The following is a 19,651-nucleotide window of genomic DNA, read 5'->3' as shown; positions in this document are numbered from 1 at the left end:
ATTATAAAGGAGGAAATTTAAAACCTGTCATAATCATCTAGTGAAAAATCTTAATATTTTGCCTTAGTTTCTTATAGTTACTCCTTCCATACAAATATATACACAAAGATATATTTATTATATATATAAAATTTGCATAATTGCATTAATTAGGGAAAAGACTAAGCTGCTATAATAAAGGGACCAAAAAATACAGTGGTTTTAAAAACATGGAAGTTTATTTCTTATAGTACAGTTCTGAGGTAAACAGCCCAGAATATCAAGGTGGCTTTCTCATGTGGTTTTTCAGCAACCCATCTTCCGTATTTCTCATCCCCTCAAGTATGCCCTCCCCTTCAAGATCAGAGCTGTGTTACCAGCTCTTTTGTGTTCCAGTTTGTAGAAGGGGAAGAGAGTGAATGGACCTTAAAACACTTAAAACACAATGAGCATGCATTGATTTTCCATTGATGAACACTCACTCACATGGCCACCTCTGGCTACAAGGAGGACTGGGAAATTCAGTCCCTAGTGGAGGAATTACTGACTTGCTGAAGCTCTTTCACTGTGGAGTCTGGCGCAGTGCAGTGTGTCTCTGTCCTCTCTTTTTCCTCCCTATGGACAGGTGAATCCAGGGGCTTGATCAGACTCAGGTTTGATCCATTTGGTAAAACTATAATTGACATTGAGTTCTTTCATCAGCATGAACATGACTGATTGTCTTTCTTTTTGTGGTATTGATATATCAGCTATTAATGCTCAGTGCCTAAATCCATTAATTTGTAGATAAGGGGATATTTCAATTCTACATTTCATTTTCATTTACTATTTAGAATACATTTATAAAGAGTTGGTTTCCTCATCTACTGTTTGGTTACTGAGTATGGTTTGTATAGGAAAGGCAGAATATATTTTTTATTATTTACCAGTTTTCAAGATGATGACTTGGTTTCCTATTATCCTTCAAAGGTGTCTGATTAGTTGAGGTATATATATATATGTATATATATAATTTGTATATATAAATTATGAACTAATGGATTTAAACACTTTTAATAGGTTTTAATCATATGCATTGTTCCTTTTTGAAGCTCAAATTATGCCATCTTTTGATCAGTGGGAGTCTTTTAAACTTTGTTTCCAAGTTCTTTGATGTGAGTCTAGTCAAATTTGATAGTTTCCAACCTACTCAGTATGGAAAGATGTTAGACTTATGATCAGCCATTTTGGTAAGAAGCCCTGGTTGCTTTCACCAATAAATGAGATTTCAAGACCATAATCAGGAAAGCTTATTGCTACTGGATTGTTCATTGTGAATGGAACTAGGAAATTAAGAAAGGAAATGTATATATCTATGTATGTGTATATACACACATTCAGATATACCCATATATGTGTTTGTATACATTTATTTTTTAAAATTTATTTTAAAATAATTGCCTTTTAAATTTTTATAATTTAAATTCCGGACTATGGGGGTTTTACTGAATCTCTTCTGTATTGCATATTATATCTCTTTTCTTCCCTACCAACCATTCAGGTTCTCAAGGACACCGGAGATGACAGAATTATAGCTACCTAATATAGTAACTATATAATAGTTTGCATAGGAAAGGCAAGATACATTTTTTATTTTGAAACCTCATTTACTTTATTCCACATAACACACACAACAGTCTTAGAATAACACTACTATTATTACCATCACCAGTATAATTAGTGAGAACAGTTTAACAATTTTTTCTTGTTTTCCCCTTCTCCTCATCTTTTTAAAATAGTAATACTGTGAAAAATCTTAGATACAGGTATTATATGCTATATTCTTTAGCTTTGTATCTCCAATTTAGTCTTAGTGATTTGTGTTGTTCTCTCATGCCTTATACCATTTTCTTTATGTATTTTAGCTTATTTTGAAATAGAAGGTTACATTTTGATCTGTGCATACTTTTTGGTGCTTTTTTTGTTTGTAGCATTGCTATTCTATTTATTCTTTTCTTTTAAAAACTGGCATTTGACCTTGATACTTGTCTGTTTATTTCTTACACGGAATTAGTCTTACAAAACTTTTAGAAAGAGATGGTACATAAGTATCACTAGTACTCATGTCCGTGCCTCTCTAGTCATTTTGGTTTTCTGAAGCATGTTCTTTAGTAGATTCCTCAGGAAGGGCTTATGAGAATAATATTCTCTGAGAATTTATGTTAATAAAGTTTATTTGTGCTCTTTGTACTTGAAAGTTAATTTTACTACATAGAAAATCCTTAGCTCATATTTCTTTCTTTGAAAATACTGAATACATTACTACATCTTCTTCTGGCATAAAATGTTGCTATCAGAAAGGTTGATGATGATCTGATTTTTTCCTTGTAAGTCACTTGCTTTTTTCCCCCAAATGACCAAAGAATTTTTCTTTTTTCACGAAAGTCCAGAAATTTTAATAGGATATGTCTTAGTAATAGCTACTATGGGTTAGTGTTTTCAGGCATATGTTGTACTGTTTCAGTATTATATTCTTTTCATGAAAGTTTTCTTGAATTAAAGCTTTTAATATTTGGTCTGTTCTCTTTGGTTTTCTTTTTCTGGGATTCCTATTATCTGTTTATTGCATCTTTGCCTATCTTCAGCATTTCCACTTATATCATTTGTGTTGCTTTTATTTGTAAATTTTCTCCTTTTCATTCACATTTTATTTATTTGAGGCATTATTTGTTGTATTTATTTACTCTTACATGTATTCTATTTTGTTTTTATTTCCTAAATGATTTTTTTTTCATTTGTAATGTTCCTTGCGTTTTATGACATAATTTTTTAGTTTTTAAGATTGTGATTTGTATTGTTCTCTCATGCTTTATACCATTTTCTTTATGTATTTTGGCTTATTTTGTAATGGAAAGTTACATTTTGATCTATGCATACTTTTTTGGTGCCTTTTTTGTTTGTAGGGTTATTCTTTTAAAAACTGGCATTTGACCTTGATATTTTTCTGTTTTTTCACATGGAATTAGTCTTATGAAACTTTTAGAAAGAGATGTGATTTAGAGTAGTTATTCTAACTCCATAGAGATCCCCGTTATATTTTTTTGTGAAAAATATAGTGGATTTCTGAAATTTTCTGGTTGTGTTTCCCTGTTCTTTTATGTAGACATTTTTTCCGTTTGTCTCTGTTTTCCCTAGTTTGCATGATTTAAATTCCTGTTCCAGTAGTTTCTTCTGTGAGGAAGAAAACTGTGAGCAGTTTCCCTGTCCTGAAAGGAAGCCCTGGTGACTCGGTTTCCAGAGTTTTCTGGACTGCCCTCCATTAGCCTGTTTAGGCCTTAATGAAGGCACCATTCACTCACCTGCTATTGAAGTGGTCAGAACTGCTCTTGTTTTTAGATAGTGTTCTCAAATTGGCCTGTTGAACTCTCCAGTGAATAACTGTTCCTTTTTTAGGTTTCTTTTGGTCTTATATTCATTATTTACCCTGTTGTTTCCCTCTGCTTTCTCCTGCAAAGACACTGATCTACTGGTAGTTTGTCCACACTCACTGGTATTTGGGGATTATAAGAATATCTTGTCACCTAGTTTTGTTGTAAATATTTTTCATAGGTTTTGTTTTCCTATCTTAATTGCTCTTTATGTTTTTATATGGGGATTTAGAGAGAGACTAAAACTCTGCTACCACCGTCTCCTCAGAATCCTCTTTTGTAAGGATTTTAATGACTAATACTTCCTCATAGAAATATAACATAATTTACTCAACTACTCCTTCAATGTTGAAAACCTTTGGTTTTATACGCTTTCCATCTTTAGAAACCATGTCAAAACCTTCTTCCTATATAAAGCCTTTACACTTTTAATGGAAGTGTGACTGTTAATTATCCTGTCACACCCATCAACATATCTCTTTTGTCATCACAAGGTGATCTCTGTCTTAGAAAAAGCAAAAGCATAATATAAACCATTAGAAGCAAATATATAAAAACTTGAAATGTGTTTATAGAAAGCTGGACAAAAGATACATTCTGAGTCACATAAAACAAAATATAAACAGATGGCCAAATATACTGATATTAGTTTTTCAGTTAACAAATTGACAGATTTACAAACAAAACAGAAATACTAGGTATTGCAGACCACTTCTGGGGACATAAATTAATTCCCATTCTGGTGGTTCAATTTGGGAATATTTATCAAAAGCCTTAAAATATGTATAATCTGTGACCCAGGCTTTGCATTTCTATGATTTGATCATAAGGGAATAATTGACTTTGTGTTTAAAATTTTAACTATAGGAGTATTTGTTGCACTATTATTTATTATATTGAAAAAATTAAAAATTATTCAGATGTTTAATAATAACGCATTAGTAAAACTAAGTGTATTCATGAAATAGAATACCTTACATCCACTACATTATGTTATAGAATGTTATTTAATGGCAAGAATATATATTTATAATAGTAAATTAAAAAACAGGTTATAAAATATTGTAAATGCTGTAATTCATTTTAATAAAACTATATATGCAAAGGAAAAATGTCTAGAAGAGTGTACACCAAAATATTAGTAATTTTTTTCTAGGCGTTAGAGTTATAGGAGATTTTAGTCTTAATTTTATCTATATTTTCTATAATTAACGTGTACTGATTTTGTAATTAAGAAAAAAGTTACTATCAAGTCAAACAAAAATATATTATTTGTTTTTAGTTTTGAGATATTTAAAAAGTTAACATTAATGTAAGTGCACAAGTCTACTCTCCACCCCTCCTCTTGTATAGTATACAGCCAGCCTCGCTTATCAAAGAAAATAAGAGCTTCTACTTGTGAGAGATGAGAAGATATTTTTTTCCTTTGACTGTGGGTTTTTTTTCCCCCCTTTGGTAGGCTGATGATTTGAAAAGTGAGCACAATTCTATAGCCTAAACCCATTTCTAGTCATATCTCTAAGGTAGTAGTCAAGAGTGTAGACTCTCTAATTATACTGTCTGGGTTTAAATTTGGGCTCTGTCACTTTACTATCTGCAAAGGCACTCAGTCTTGATTTTAACCTTCTAACTTTGGACAAGTTATTTGACTCCATTTCATTTTTCTCATAGTTAAGATGTGGATAATAAAAATACATACCTTCTAAGTATGTTCTAAGTATAGTTCTGAGGACAAAATAAGTGGTTTTATATAAAGTACTTAGCTCATTGTATGTTGCATAATAAGCCCTCATAAATACTATTATTAGCTACTATTACATCACCTCATTTTCATTCATTCATCTAACACACGCTTATCAAGTGCTTGTCATATAGCACGCGCAGTTCTAGACACAGAAACACCAGTGGAAAAAAACAAAGTCATTACCCTTGTGAGACTTATATTCTGGTGAAGGAAGTTGCAAATGAATATATGATGTTAGACAAGTCCTGTGAATAAAAATGAACAATGAGATAGCAAATAATAGAGAGTGTTTTTTAAGGTAGAGGTTCATTTTGTCTGAAATCTTGCAAATATATGGGAAAATATTCTTGCCTAGGGGAGCAACATATATAGAGTTCTCAGGCAGTTTTTCTGATGAATGTGAGGAACAACAAGCGGACCACTGTGGTGTACTTTTAGTTAAGAAAAGGGAGAGTAGCAGTAAATGAGGTCAGAGAGATCAATGATGTAGGGCTTTGCAGGCCATGGCAAGGTAAGGCCTTTGGATTTTACCCTAACTGTGATGAGAAGGGCAAGTTTTGATAAGAGGAGTGATATCATTTGATTTATGTTTTGAAAAATAACTAGCTGTTTTTATAGAGAAATGACCTAGGGGTCAAATTAGAAACTGGAAGACCAATGGAGGGGCTGTTGCAGTAATAGAAATGAGAGCTGATAGTGACTTAGATAGACCAGGTGATGATGGTAGGGAGAAGTGGTTGAGTTTGGGATGAATTTGGGATAAATTTGAAAAGAGAACTAATAGAATTTTTGATGTATTGGATGTAAGCAATTATGCAAATGATGGTACTATTTACTGTAACAGAGAACAATCTGGGAAGAGCAACTTTATGCATATTGAGAGCAAAGAATTTTGTTATGGACATGTTATTTTGGAAATGCTAATTGTGGAAATGCTCTACCTAAGTGGAGATTTTGAGGAGACATTTTTATGTAGATGAGTGGAGGTCAAGCCTATAGATAAAAATTTGAGAATCGTCTGTGTAAAAATAATATTTTAAGTTACTGCATATTAATGAGAGAGTTTGGCTAGAGTGGAGGAAAGTCCCGAGGATAGCTCTGGGGTGCTCCAACATTTGGAGGTCAAGAAGAGGAAAAGGATCCAGCAAATAAGACTTAGAAGGAGCAGGCAGTGGGTTAGGAAAACAATGTGATGTCTGGAAGCCTAGTGAAGAAACAGTCTCAGGGAGGAGGAATCGTGATCTATAGGACTAAGGTTGCAAGAAACAGATAAAAACTGAGAGTTGGCCACTGGTGTTGGTGACCTTGACAAGGACAGTTTTTATAGTGGTAAGGGTGTTCTGGGAAAAAACTGGGCTAGAATGAGTTCAAGAGAGAATGAAAGTTAAGGAAGTAGAGACAGAGAAGATATATTTTCTTTCAATAAATTTTGGTACAGAAGGGTAGTAGCTGGAGGGGGACAAACAAGGATTCTTTTGAGATGGTTTAAGTAGAAAGGAGTTAAGTGATTTAAGTAGAAAGGGAAAAATTGATAATGCAGAAAAGAGAAGAAATAACTATATAAATGGGAGAGAAGAAAGGGGATCCAGTGTACATTTGGAGGACTTGGCCCTATGTATAAATATGAGTGTTCATATATTACAACAGGAGGGAAGAAAGTATATGGGCACAGTGCAGATTGGTTGGTAAACTTGGCTGTGGGAGTGTGTGGAAATTCTCTTCTGAATAATGCTGTTTTCCTCAGTGAAATACAAACATAGTCATGAACTGAGAGATGGGGGTAGGGGAAGAAGGGGTGTTGGAGATTTTAGGAGATGGTCTAAAATAATTTCTAGGAAGGTGAATATGTGGATTAACTACTACAGAGTCGCTTGACTACCTGGCAATAATAGAGCCCACTTGAGGTGTGATGTCGTAAATTTAAAGCGGGAGTAGGCAACATGGTTTGTAATTATAGCCACATTAATCTCCTCCAGATACAAGTACAGAATAGGAAGAGAGTTGGATTTAGGATTGGAATTGTGCCATGCAACTATGAAGGAACAGAGGGGCAAGGGAGATGGGTGCATGCAACAGAGTGATTATAGTGATGGGTCATAAAATCTAAGATGGATAATATATGTGCTCCAGCCAAACCAAACCTCTGTTGCTAGTACCTACATTCCATTTTATTAGCTCTGGGATGTGTTTTCTGAGATAACCTTCTTTTTCTTTCCTGTACCCCTACCCTACTCACAACCCAAACACACACACACTATACCCAGTATCCCTATGTTCAAATTCTGTCTATCCTTCAAGGGATAGCAGACATGGTACTTCCTTCTTGAAGTCTTCCCTCCTCACCCACAGTGAACAGTGATCTTGTTTTCCCTTTTGAGCTCCTGTAGCACTCTAAATTTCTCACTTGCTAATTATTTGGTATTATAGTTTTGTGTATGTATTTTACCGGGGATTATGTCCTTGTATCCATAGCATTTAGCACAATTGATGTGCAGCAAAAGGAAGTCAGTGATGTGATGTGAATGAAAATTTCCAAGTAAAACAACTACTCCACAACATTTTCCAAAGCAGTTGTGGAAACCAGTGCTTCATAGAAATTACTTTTAGTTTCATCATCTTTTATACTCACTGCAGTCTGTAGCAAACCTACATTATTTTTAAATCATCATATTTATTTATTATTATTTTATTTATTTATCTTGCAGGAGCATCTTTCCTTGAAGAAGTATATTATTGATATTGTGGTTGAAAGTGCAGCTCTACCAGAGCCTTCAAAAGATGGAGAAGAGCGGCAAAAAAATAAAAAAAAAGCCAAAAAGATAAAAGCTCGGATGAACTCCAGGTACCTCCAATATCCTTAAAAACAAAACAAAAGAAAAACTCTTATTGATATATCTTTTCATGTAAATCCAAGGAAGACCAAAAAAAAAAAAAAAAAAAGTTCAAAGTTGTTTGCTACAAGAAAGCCCTGGAAATAACACTGATGAGCCTAATTTATAGCCACTTTCCTTGATTGAGAAAGAAAACTGCATATCGATCTAAAGCCCTTGCTTTCACCTGTTAAGAGCTCTTCTTATAATTGGATGCCAAAGCCCTGCCAAACTTGTGCCTCCTCCAGCATACAATAGTATGTTTAAGTATGTGTAAACCAAGCCTATTTTTCTTTCCAAGTATTGATTTTTAAATGAAGTATCAAAGAAAATCAATAGCAATCAACAAATAGAAATCTACTGGCTGTAGTGTCAAATCCCATGACTAGGTTTAATCAATTTGGTTGCCTGTCACAATAAGAAAAAGTTCAAGAAATATCTTAAAATGGAAAGTGAGTTGTCAGACCTGTAGTTTATCATCAGCCTCCACAGTGTCATCTGAAGATCAGACAGCTGTGTAGTACATCATTACCTCACAAGTTTTGAGTGTCATCTAATGACTGATGAGTCTTGTTCGAGGGCACAAAGATAGTTCTTCCTTAGTAAATAATCCTTTGCCGTTTGAGGGAAACTATTCTGAATGTGTTCTTATACTTTTATTCTCAAATGTCTCAAAGATGGAGAAGCTTGATCCATGGGATTATAGAAATACAGGACTGGAATAATGTGAATGGCGCATAGTTTCTGTGTTCAGATTGTGATCAATCTAGGTGTCGATTTCATCTTATAGAATCACGGATAACTTCAGAGTGCTTATGTAAGCAGAAAATAGAAAGACTTTTTTGATTTTAGTTTTTGAAGTCAGTCCAAGTTTCTAAGAATAGTTTCACAATATACTTGAGGACATTACTGACCTTCATTTCTAGTTTATCCTAAGGACTTGCTGACCTCCTGACACTTAAATGCTTTAGAGCCTTTTCTTTGGACCTCCTCTTCTTTACATATGCCATTCCCTTGGTGAGTTCACCCAGTCCTGTGGTTATAAATACCTCTACTTGCCAATGACTACCAATTTTTTTTTCTACAATTTTACTCTAACTTATTATGTCCTAAAGAAACCTGATTTCTCCTCTCCCCCCTAAAAACCTACCTCATCTCATAGTCTTCTCTGTATCAGGAAATGGATACTCTATTCTAGTTGCTCAGGCCAAAACTCTTGAAGTCATCCTTGACCTCTTTTTTTCTCCTATACCTCACATCCAATCTAATTGCAAAAGTGAGCTTTGCTTTAAAATATATTCATAATTTGACTGTCACTAACTTCACTGTGTTCCTTGCTCCTGGTCCAAGCTTCTATAATTTCTCACCTGGATTGTCATAGTAGCCCTCTGACTAGTCCCCTGTCTATTCTAGACAGTCCAGCCAGAGTGAGTCTTGTTAAAATGCAAGTCAGAGCATGGTACTTCTCTTCTCAAAACCTTAAGGCTTTTACAATAGGAAGGTTTCTCTTCCTAGAAGGTTCTTCTCCCATATATCCATATAGCTGGCCTCCTCATCTCCTTTAGGTCTGTAATCAAATATCACTTTTTCAACAAAGTCTCGAGAGCTTCATTTTTTTTTATATAAATAATACTTGTTTATTAAAGAAAATCTTAAAAGTACAAGTAACCATAGGAAAAAATACCTATAATTCTGCTACTAATATTTTGGCACATCTATATATCTGCTTTTATGCATATATGACTATATCTATTGGGCTTTTTTATTGTATGATTTATTAAAGTGAAATGTGAAGATACTAAGTGTATAGTCTGTTGAATTTTGACAAATCTAGATACTCATGTAATCTACACCCCATCAAAATTTACAATATTTCCATTGCCCCACAAAATTGTTTGTGCCTCTTTACAGTCAGTATCCAACCACTAATCTGCTTTCTGTCATTATAGATTACTTTTTTCTGTTCTAGAAATGTATACAAATGAAATCACTGCCCTTTGCGGCTAGCTTTTGCCAAGTGTACTGTTTTTGAGATTTATCTGTGTTGTGTGTGTGTAATTTGTTCCCTTTTTATTGCTGAACATATCTATTGTGTGGATATACCACAATTTTTTGTCAAATCATATGTTGATAGACATTGAAGTTTCCAGTTTGAGACGTTTATTAAAAAAACCTCCTATCAAGCCTTTTGGTGAACTTGTTTTCATTTCTCTTAGGTAAATACCTAGAAGTGGAATTGCCAAACTGTTTTCCATAGTGGTTGTACCATTTTATACTCCCATCAGCAATCTGTGAGAATTCCAGTTGCTCCACAATCTTGCCAATACTTGGTATTGTTACTTTTTTAGCCTAGTTCTAGTAGGAATGAAGTAGTATCTCATTATGGTTCTAACTTGCATTTCCCTTATGACTAATGTTATATATTGAGCATCTTTTCATGTGCTTTTAAACCATTCAGTATCTTCCTTTATAAAGTGTCTCTTGAAGGTTTTTTGCCCATTTAAAAAATTGGGTTGTCATTTTATTTTTGAGTTGTTTACATATCCTGACTATAAATTCTTTGTTAGATATGTGTATTGAGAATTTTTTCCTCTCAGTCTGGAGCTTACTTATACATTTTCTTAATGATAACTTTTGATAAGAAAAAGTTTTTAATTTTCATGATTTCTATTTTATCAATATTTTCTTTTTATGTCTAGTGTTCTCTGGATTATAGCTAAGAGATCTTTGCCTGTCCAGAGGTCAAAAGATACCCTCTCTCAGGCTGGATGTGGTGGCTCACGCCTGTAATCCCAGCACTTTGGGAGGCCAAGGTGGGAGGATCCCTTGAGGCCAAGAGTTTGAGACCAGCCTGGGCAACATAGCAGGACCCTGTCTCTACAAAAAAATTAAAAAATTAGCCAGGTGTGGTGGTACATGCCGGTAGTCCCAGTTCCTTGGGAGGCTGAGGCAGGAGGATTACTTGAGCCCAGGAGTTGGAGGTTATAGTGAGCTGTGATTGGGCTACTGTACTACAGCCTGGATGAGAGTGTCTCTTTAAAAAAACAAAACAAACAACAACAACAAAAAAACGAAGATACCTCTCATATTTTTTTCTAGAAGCTTTGTAATTTTAGCTTTTGCATTCAGGCTTATGAGCCATCTTAACTAAATAAAAGGATATGATATAAAGTATAGATCCAGGTTTATTTTTTTTTCATAGAGATATCCTGTTGTTGCAGCACTATTTGTTGAAAAGGTTGTCGTTTTTCATTATACTATTAAATATTTTAGTGCCTGGGTAAAAAAAAAAAAAAAAACTACCCTATGTGCATGTGTCTTCCCTGGACTGTATTCTATTCTATTGATCTCCAATTTTCTGTTTTGAAACCTGGATTTAAAAAATGTAAATCAGTCTTATTAGGGTGAATATATTTCCAGACTCTCAGTTCAGTTCTATTCCATTGTAAATTTATCTTCATACTCTCTTGATTACCTTGGCTTTATAGAAAGTCTTGAAATAAAGTTGTAGAAGTCCTCCAACTTTGTTTTTCTATTTCGAGAATGTTTTGGTTATCTAAGGACTTTTGCATTTTCACATAAATATTAGGATCAGTTTTTAATTTCTAAAATAAAAAAGTATTTTGGTTAGCATTATGTTGAATCTATAGATCAGCCTGGAAGGAACTGACATCCTGATAGTATTGGGTGTTCCAATCCATAAATTATGATATATCTCTGCATTTTTTAGAACTTCTTTATAAAATTTCTCTCGGTAATGTTTTGTGACTTTCAGTGTATAAGTTTTACAAATGGAGTGATTTTCATTTTTTATATGTTTCTTGCTAGTATGTTCTTGCTAGTATATTCAGAAATAATGACAAGGAAAAACAAGTATGTGTATGTGCAATACGGACACAACCATCCATTTTTCCCCCAGATATTTTTGATCCTTGGTTGGTTGATTCCACAGATGTGGACCCATGGATACAGTGGGCCGACTGTATGGAGTACCTAAAACTACTGCTAAAAATTCACACTGTACATAGAGAAAAAGACTAAAAGAAAACACAGAAGCATGGTTGTATGTGTGGTGGTGGTATGTTTGGCAATGGAAATAGGAAAACTTTTTTCTTCTGTTTACATATTTGCATATTTTGCTTAATGGAGCTGTGTTACTTCTGTAACAAAAAAATAAAGCGGAGCAGACAAGGAGTGGTGGCTCACATCTATATCCTAGTACTTTTCACACAGGAAAGTGACTCCCCATGCTGGGAGCCACTTGAAGTCCAAGTGGGTTCTTGTCTTTGTGTAAGAAAGAATTCAGGAGCAAGCCAACAGTATTAAGTGAAAGCGAGATTTATTTAGAAACTATGAGAAGTCTGCTCCACAGACAGAACAGAGGCAAGTTCTCCCTGCAGAAGAGAATGGTTCCTGTTGCCTTTCTGTTTAAGCTAAGGCTTAACTAACAAGGGAAGGAATATTCACGGAAAAGGTATTGTTTTCTTGCAATCAAGGTGACACCCTCTATTCCTCCACCACCTTGGTTCTAACTGGTTGGACCTTGCCCTGCCTCCATCCTGTTCTGATCTGGGCAATTCCAAACTTTGTTTTGAGATTTCCTGACTCAGGTATTGCTGCAGCAATGCCCAATGCAATGCCCAAGGCATCACCTGCAGTAATGCCATACACAAAGCAGTACCTGTCAGTTCCCTGTATCACTTTGGGAGGTGGAGACAGGAGGATCACTTGAGGCCAGGAGTTGAGCAACAGCGATACCCTGTTTCTACAAAAAGTAGAAAAATTAGCCAGGCGTGGTGGCATGGGCCTATAGTCCCAGCTATCCTGGAAGCTGAGGCAGGAGGATCAGTTGAGCCCTGGAGTTTGAAGTTGTGGTGAGCTGTGATGACACCACTGCACTCTAGCCAGGGCAACAGGTAAGACCCAGTCTAAAAAGTAAATATAGTAAATAAATTAAGTAACGTGGAACAAGGCATTTATAAAAATTTTAAAGTAAGAATGTCCTCAGATGCCAGTAAATAGTTCAGGTTTTACACTGGGGACTATGAAGAATCACTGAAATTTTGGGGGACAGGAAATGATAGGCTCTGAAAACAGTAAAGCGATTCTCAAAGACTTTTTTTGTTTTTATAGTCATAAAAATTACTGAGGATTCCAAAGTGTACTATATCTACAAAAGCGTGTTCTCAGACTTTTTGGTTTTTACACTTGTAAAAATTACTGAGGACTCAAAATTGCCTTTGTTGTCTGGATATGTTTACTAATATTTATCATGTTAGAAATGAGAAATTCTTTTGAAAATATATTAAATTGTTTAGAAATAATAAAACCATTGCTTATTCACATGAAGAACATATTTTTATAAAAAATAACTTGAAAATAAAAAGCATTAGTGAGTAGTCACATTTTTTACATGTTTGCAAATTTCTTTAATTTCTGGCTTAATAAAGCTGATTTTTCACATCAGCTTCTGTATTCAGTCTATTTTGAAACTACATATCATGTGGTCTCAACTCCACTGTGTGCTTATAAGTGAATGGGAATGAAAAGGTTTTGTTCTTGTATACCTTTGAAAGACTCTCCAGTCTCCAGGGCCAGATCATATTCTAAAGACTGATGGCTTAGTACGTAAGAAAAAAACTCAAAGAATAACTATTATTATATTGCTGTATTAATATGAATGAAATCATGAAACATTACAGTGATTTTCAAACTGTAGTCCTTAGAACACCTGTGTCAAAATCACCTGGGATCCTTTTTACAATGTAGGTTGCTGGGCTTCAGCCTGTTGATTCTGATTCACTTGGTTTTAGGTGAGGAAGCTACAGTACCTAACAACTTGATATACCCACAAATTTATAGGAATTTAGAATCATGGAATCTTAGAGCTAGAAAAGGCATAAGAATTTAGCTAGTTTTTATTTCCTCATCTTACAAATGAGGAAAACATGGGCTAATGAAGGACAATAACTTTCTAAAAGGCCCACACTTTAAAAAACTTCCTCACAACGAAATAATTGGACAGTAGTTCAGTAGTGATCAAAATTAAAGGCTGACACGTTTGGCACAGGCAGGTGTTACAGCAGATGGGCTGGAGAAACCAATCTGAAATAGATTGTGTGAGTGTCCTGATGTGAGATGGGAGACAAGGAGAAACTGATGGTGACCCTGACGCTAGAGCATGTATGTAGCTTATCTGCTGATGTCCTTGACTAAAATAGGGGGCACAGACAGAGAAGATGTAGCTGAGGCTACGGTGAATCACTTTGAGTTCTCCAAGGGATATTCCAGAGGACCTTACAGATAGTGTGTCCATTTGTAAACCTGTTCAGTGTCTACTTACCTTTTTTAATGGAAATTTAATTTGTTCCTAACATCGAAAGAAATAATTTCCTTCTAACCTTGCCATTTGAGTACGTGTTGGTATTAAGCAAGCTCTTCTGCCCCCTGGCGGCAGTGTCCTCACTGGTGAAAATTCCTCAAAAAAATTTTTAGGAAAGAAAAAAATTAAAAATGTGTCAAAACTGGAGTCTGCAAATCCAAACTTACATAATGTAGATGATAATGTCAAAGAATGTAAAGTTCAATAAGTAGAACAGGGTTAAATTATAGAGAGCTTTGAATGCTAGTTAGCTAGTTACCAGATGACTTGGAAAAGAATCACTATAGATAACCATGGGAATAACATCAGGAAATTGATGATTTGGGAAGATTTATCATCTGTGCTTTGCTGGTAAGATTAGAAGGTTAAGGATGTGGGTGAATAGGAGGTTGTTCTAATTCAGGCATAAAGTGATGAAAGCTTACATTGTAATGTACTGTAGGAAGAATAATGAGGAAAGAAAGTAATCAAGATACATTTTAACGTAGTATTAATAGTTTTGATATATTGATTATTTGAAAAAATAAAATGAAGGATCAAAAGTAATTTTATAATGTTAGTCTAAAGTACTGTTGACGAATATAGTGGAGTGGATATAGAATGGTAAAAGAAAGTTTGGTTTAAAGATATGGGGAAAAAGGTGGGGTTTGAAATTTCAAAGTGAAGCACTTGAAGAGTTTGAAATTTGGACTGAAAGCTATAATTACGTATTTAGGATTCATTATTGTAATATTAAAATTGCAACAGTGAGGATAGATAACAATTATTAAATGCAAATCAAAGAAGCAGAAGACTTGGAAAAGGAAATGATAGCTCTAAAATATAGTGGAAGAAAGGTCAAAGCAAATGAATACAGAGGACAAAACCATTGTGTTTGGCACTGATGGAGATTATCAGTGACTTTCAAGACAGCATTTTTCATGGAGTAGCATGATTATGTAATAAGCATGTTTCTATACCTGTTCCTCCTTTGCAGCCTTTCTGTCTCTTTAATATACTTCATTGTGTTTGTACTTGATATTCCCTCTACCTAATCTGAGCTTCCCCCAGATTTCCCCAGGACCTGACCTTTACTTCATTCAGGAGTCTGCCAGAAGGCTTGCTTGCTTCTCAGGGACCTTCCTTCATTACAATCTCTGAACTCTCCCATTACAGATAATATGAAACATGCAGATTTGGCATTTTCCTTAAAGCTTTAAGTTTAATGGAACTCAGGATTTACTTTTGAAAAGGAGAGGGGGGAAAAAAAGCTGATTATTAGCTCAGGCCTTGAGATCTTGCAAGGAAAATGGCAAATCTTCATGTTTCAGTTGTACTTTTAACTTTCTACTAGTTTTAAATTGCTGAATAATCCTTCCCATTTGTCAAATATTATCTGTAATGAAGCTACCTTGAAGTGTGTAGAAAAAGCAGTATCAGTAAGCTTTTAAAATAATCATTATTAAAAGTCAAAAATGTAAAGTGTAGGAAATTTAGGGCACATTAGAAGATAGATACTTTGTGAAAAAATGTGAATAATCAAGGTATTGAGTATAATTCTCTTTGCATGATTGCTTATACATTTATGTGTGAATACAGATTGCATTTGGGTCTTTATAAGATTTCAGCGGTGGTTGGGTTTGTTTTTTTTTTTTGGTTCTTCTATGGATAACATATGTTCCTACCATTTTCTCATTGATTCCTTTTCATAATTCTGGGAAGTTAATATCATCCTGCTTATTTTAGAATAACCTAAGGCTTCATAGCTATTCATAAAGTCAAATTCAAGTCTCTCTGTCTCTAATGTCTATGTTCAATGAGACCATCTTATTCAGACAAAGTAATTTAAAAAGTAATGATGATGATCAACTCAGAAAAGGCTGTCCATTTCCCTTTCTTTCTTACCTGACTCTCTAGTTTTATCATGCTGTATCGTTGTCTTGTTCCAGTTGTTACGGAAAAGCAAATGTTGTTTTGCTGGGAGATAATTACTTCCACTCCCAAAGCCTTCTTTCCCTGTTTCTGCTGGGTGACAAAGTAGCCAAGTTCCTGTTATGTTGATAGAGTGTTTAGTTAAGCAAGAATTTGAAAGGAAAATGTATCTTTAGATAATGTGGGTTTAGGTTTGACTCCAGTCTGTTAAAAGTAGAATTCCAGTATGTGATCAGTCTCTGTTAGCATATAAAATGTTTCTCTCTGGCAGAAGACACCTGTTTTTCTTCCTATTTGCTGTTTCTTTCTGTTTTCAAAAACAAGACAAGTATTTTCTATTAGACTCTAGATCTAAATAGACTGAGGTTTAATCCATCTTTGTCATGTAACCTTGAGCAAGCTTCTTAACCTATCAGTGCCTGTTTCCTCATCTGTAAAATGATTACCTAACTCACAGGTTTATTATGAGGATTAACTCAATTAATTCATGTAAAGGGCTCATCACTCAGTAAATGTTGTGTAAGAATTTAGAACTGCAGTAGGAATAGTTTTAAAGGATATAGCCAAATACATAAATGTCCCTATTTTAAAAATATACCAATAACTTACATTTTGTCATTCTTAACATAGTTCATATCCTTGAAGACAATCCCATTTTGTGTTTATTAGAACATAAGATTGGTTGACTATCTGAAAATAAATCAGGATAATTCACCACATTAATAGAATAAGAATAAAAATCCTAAATCAGAAAAAGCAATACATCTGTTCAAGAGAAAAACTCAGCAGAATAAGATTTTTGAGGGAAACTTCCTGAATCTGATAAAAAGTATCAACTAAAGCCTTAGAGACCACATCATGCTTAGTGATGAACTATTGAAAACATTCCTTTTTAAGATAAGACAAAGGTCTATCTTCCTCTTCTATGTTGTGTTAAACTGGATATTGTCACCAATTCAGTAAAGTTAGGGGGAGTATAAGGATAAGAAAGGGATAAAAACTGTTATTATTTATGGTTCTTATGATTGTGAACTCTTAGTTGAGAGCAACTTACTTAAAAATAAAAGCATAGAACATTTGGTCAATAAATGAAATTATAGAAAATGAAAAAGGAGACCTTAACAAAAATTGTAAAATGGTAAGCAACAAAAGAACAAAGATAAGCTGGATTAAATCAAAATTAAAATTGTTGTGCTGCAAAAGATACCATCAAGAAACTGAAAAGATAACCTACAGAATAGGAGAAGCTGTTTGTAAATGATATTGCTGATAAAAAAAACTTATATCTAGAATATATAAAGAATTCTTACAGCTCAAAAAGAAAAAGACAACTCAATAATAAATGAGCAAAGGATCTAAATAGACATTTCTCCAAAGAAGATATATAAATGGGCAATATGTTCATAAAAAGTTGCTCAACATAATTAGTCATCAGGGAAATTCAAGTCAAATCCATAATGAGACTTTGCTGTATTCGTTAATCAATTCCAGGAGTCTCTTGGTTGAATCCTGGGGGTTTTCCAGATATAACATCATATCATCAGCAAAAAGTGAGAGTTTGATCTCTTCCTTCCCTATTTGGACTCCCTTGATTTTGCTCTCTTGCCTGATAGCTCTCGCAAGGACTTCCAATACTATGTTGAAAAGTAATGGAGACAATGGGCAGCCCTGTCTGGTTCCAGTTCTAAGTGGGAGTGCTTTCAGTTTTTCCCCATTCAGTATGATGTTGGCTGTGGGTTTGTCATATATGGCTTGTATCATTTTTAGGTAGGTTCCATCAATGCCTATTTTGTTAAGCGTTTTTATCATAAAAGGGTGTTGAATTTTGTCAAATGCTTTTTCTGCATCTAATGAGAGTATCATATGATTTTTGTTTTTGCTTCTATTTATGTGGTGAATTACATTTATAGATTTACGTATGTTGAACCACCCCTGCATCTCGGGGATGAAGCCCACTTGGTCGTGGTGGATTACTTTTTTGATAAGTACTTGGATTCGATTTGCTAGTATTTTATTGAAAATTTTTGCATCTATATTCATGAGGGAAATTGGTCTGTAGTTCTCTATTTTTGTTGAGTCCTTTCCAGGCTTTGGTATTAATGTTATATTGGCTTGGTAGAACGTGTTGGGGAGAACTCCATCCTTCTCAATATTGGAGAATAGTTTATGTAGGATGGGCACCAGTTCTTCTTTGTATGTATGGTTAAATTCAGGTGTGAACCCATCTGGACCAGGGCTTTTCTTTTTGGGAAGGTTTTTTATTGCTGTTTCGATTTCAGTTCTTGATATTGGTCTGTTCAGGTACTCTATTTCTTCCTGGTTGAGCCTGGGACTCTACACCAACTAAGATGACTATATTTAAAATGACAGGAAGAAGAAACATATGAAGAAATTGGAATCTTAATATGTTGATAGTAGAAATGTAAAATGGTGCATCTGCTTGGAAAGCAGTATGGTAGTTCCCCAAAAAGTTAAACATAGAATTACCGTATGAACTACTAATTCCACTCACAGATATATACCCTAGAGAATTAAAAGCATCATTCAAATGATGTATAAGGTTGTACTTTGTAATAATAAACACTAAAGGGTGACAGAGCTATATGGGAACAAAGTTTTTATATACTACTGAAACTAAGTTGGTATTAATTCTAACTGAATTGTTAGGATGTTAATTATAATCTCCAGGACAACTGCTAAGAAAATAACTGAAATATCTGTACTAGAAGAAATAAGAAGGGAATGAACATGGTTCACTAGAAAATATCTATTTAATACAAAAGAAAGGAATAATGGAGGAATTGAGGGACAAAAGTGTTATATAGAAAAAAATAGCAAAATGGCAGAAGTAAATTCTTCTTTATCAATAATTATATTAAAATATGCCAGTAAAATGCATGTATTTCCAAAATAAATTTTAAAAATATATCATCTATCTATATGATGTCTACCAGAGACTCACTTCAGATATAAAGACTTAAAGATGTTTAATGTGAAAGGATGGAAACAGATATTCCATGCAAAGAGTACCCCTGAAAAAAGTAACATGGGCGTAGTGGCTATATAGTAATATCACACAACACAGACATTAAGATAAAAATTGTTACAATATACAAAGAAAGACATTAGGTTATGATAAAAAGGTGAATCCATTAAGAAGAAATAACAGTTATGAACATGTATGTTCCTAACAGGACCCCCAAAATATATGAAGCAAAAACTGACAGAATTAAAGGGAGAAACAGACATCTCAACAGTAATAGTTGGAGACATCAATACCCCATTTTTAATTGTGGAATAGGACAACTAGATTGAAGATTAAGAAAATAAATGATTTGAACAACACCATAAGCCAACT

General features: G+C 34.2%; 1 protein-coding gene across 2 annotated transcripts in view; it reads left to right on the top strand.

Annotated features, from left to right (window-relative positions):
- SCAPER (S-phase cyclin A associated protein in the ER) overlaps positions 1-19,651 on the top strand; it is a 415,285-nt gene that overhangs the window by 158,430 nt on the left and 237,204 nt on the right. For both annotated transcript variants that reach the window (XM_069481584.1, XM_069481575.1), the window contains exon 21: positions 7,836-7,972. In XM_069481584.1, the coding sequence (XP_069337685.1) occupies positions 7,836-7,972 (137 nt within the window). The remainder of the gene's footprint in view (positions 1-7,835; positions 7,973-19,651) is intronic.

This window comes from Eulemur rufifrons, chromosome 2 (genome assembly GCF_041146395.1).
Source record: "Eulemur rufifrons isolate Redbay chromosome 2, OSU_ERuf_1, whole genome shotgun sequence".
In the NCBI taxonomy this organism is placed as follows: domain Eukaryota; kingdom Metazoa; phylum Chordata; class Mammalia; order Primates; family Lemuridae; genus Eulemur; species Eulemur rufifrons.
The sequence above is the reverse complement of the archived record's forward strand: the minus strand, read 5'-3'. Positions and strand labels throughout refer to the sequence as shown.